The sequence below is a fragment of the Tupaia chinensis genome, unplaced genomic scaffold (assembly GCF_000334495.1).
Source record: "Tupaia chinensis unplaced genomic scaffold, TupChi_1.0 Scaffold144472_1, whole genome shotgun sequence".
Classification (NCBI taxonomy): domain Eukaryota; kingdom Metazoa; phylum Chordata; class Mammalia; order Scandentia; family Tupaiidae; genus Tupaia; species Tupaia belangeri.
The window spans coordinates 522,192-523,538 of NW_006204331.1; the positions used below are offsets into that span (position 1 = coordinate 522,192).

General features: G+C 69.9%; 1 protein-coding gene across 1 annotated transcript in view; it reads right to left on the reverse strand.

The window, feature by feature from the left end:
• CHRNA4 (cholinergic receptor nicotinic alpha 4 subunit) overlaps positions 1-1,347 on the reverse strand; it is a 19,955-nt gene that overhangs the window by 15,815 nt on the left and 2,793 nt on the right. The window contains exon 4 of the mRNA XM_027767721.1: positions 390-541. Coding sequence (XP_027623522.1) covers positions 390-541 — 152 coding nt within the window. The remainder of the gene's footprint in view (positions 1-389; positions 542-1,347) is intronic.

The following is a 1,347-nucleotide window of genomic DNA, read 5'->3' on the forward strand; positions in this document are numbered from 1 at the left end:
CCCCCCGGGCCCCCGGGGCCGGCCAGGGTTAACCAGGCCCAAGGTCAGGGCTGCCAGAACACCGCAGTGCCTGCCCGGCCTCGCCTGCAGAAGCCTCTGACCGGGCTGGCAAGCCCCCCCACCCCCCGTCCCCGGGCATCTCCTGTTCTCTCCTGCAGGTGCCCCCCCCCCACCCCCCGTCCCCGGGCATCTCCTGTTCTCTCCTGAAGGTGCCCTACGCTGACAGGAAGGAGGCCGGGCCGGCGCTGCAAGGGTGCTGACTGTCCTGACGCTGCTCCCTGGGCGCGGTGGGCCGCTGGCCACCAGCCGGACACACGCGGCCAGTCCTCACTGGGGCCTCAACAGCCACCTCCCTGAGAACCATGTCCCAGTCCGGAGGCCCCACCTACCACGTCGATGAGCTGGGCGATGGACAGGCCGAAGTGGACAAGGACCACGTCCGAGATGTTGGCCACGGGCCGCGACCACTTGTTGTAGCCGGAGAAGAGCTTCTTCAGGAGCCGCTCCTCAGCGTGGGCCCGTGTCTCCACGTGGCTGCCCACTGTGGTGGGAAGGGGTGCAGCTGGGGTGCGGGCAGGCAGTGGGTCCCGGGCACCCCTCTGGCCTCATGCGTGGCAGCCCGGCCCTGCTCTGCCCCGAGCATCCGGGGAGCTCCCCCCAGGGCCTTCCAGACCTCTCTGGAGCCCTCGGCCCCTGCCCTCACCCCGAAGCCTGGAGACGGGTCCCAGCCTGTTTGGGGTGTGGACGTGGCAGGGCGGTGTGGCTCCAGGGCCTGCAGAGCCCAGCACTGGGGCAGGGGGCAGTGGGACCCGCCACAGGCAGGGAGAAGAGTGAGTGTGCCCACCTGGGCACAGGAGACCCTGGACGGATGCAGGAGGCCCCTGGCCGGCACCAGTGGCTCTGCTGGGGAGGTGGGAGTGGGGTGCAGGGGTGTCCCTCTGCCCAGCCTGCCCAGGGCACTGTTGTGGGGAGAGAAGACCCTCCTGCCTGTCCTGCTCACCTGAGGGCCAGGTGGGCCTGCGCCCTGGGACTTGGGCTCCCTGCCCAGCGCCCCCACCAGACCGGCAGACCCAGTCAAGGGAGGCGGGAGTTAGGTCCACTGCACCAAGCCCAGGTGTGGGGAGGGGAGCACGGGCTGCCTTGAGGAGAGGGCAGAGAGGCTGAAGGGGCCCAGCTTCTGCCCGGGGAGCCTGGGGTGGGGGCAGGGGGGGGGGCCAGCTGGGACCCAGGCCACTCCTTGCACTAGGAGCAGAAGAGACGCTCTGCAGGGAATTCACAGAATGAACGGGGCTTGACAAATGGGCCTCTCCACCGGAGTTGGAGCTTCTGGGCTCAGCCCCTGGAACA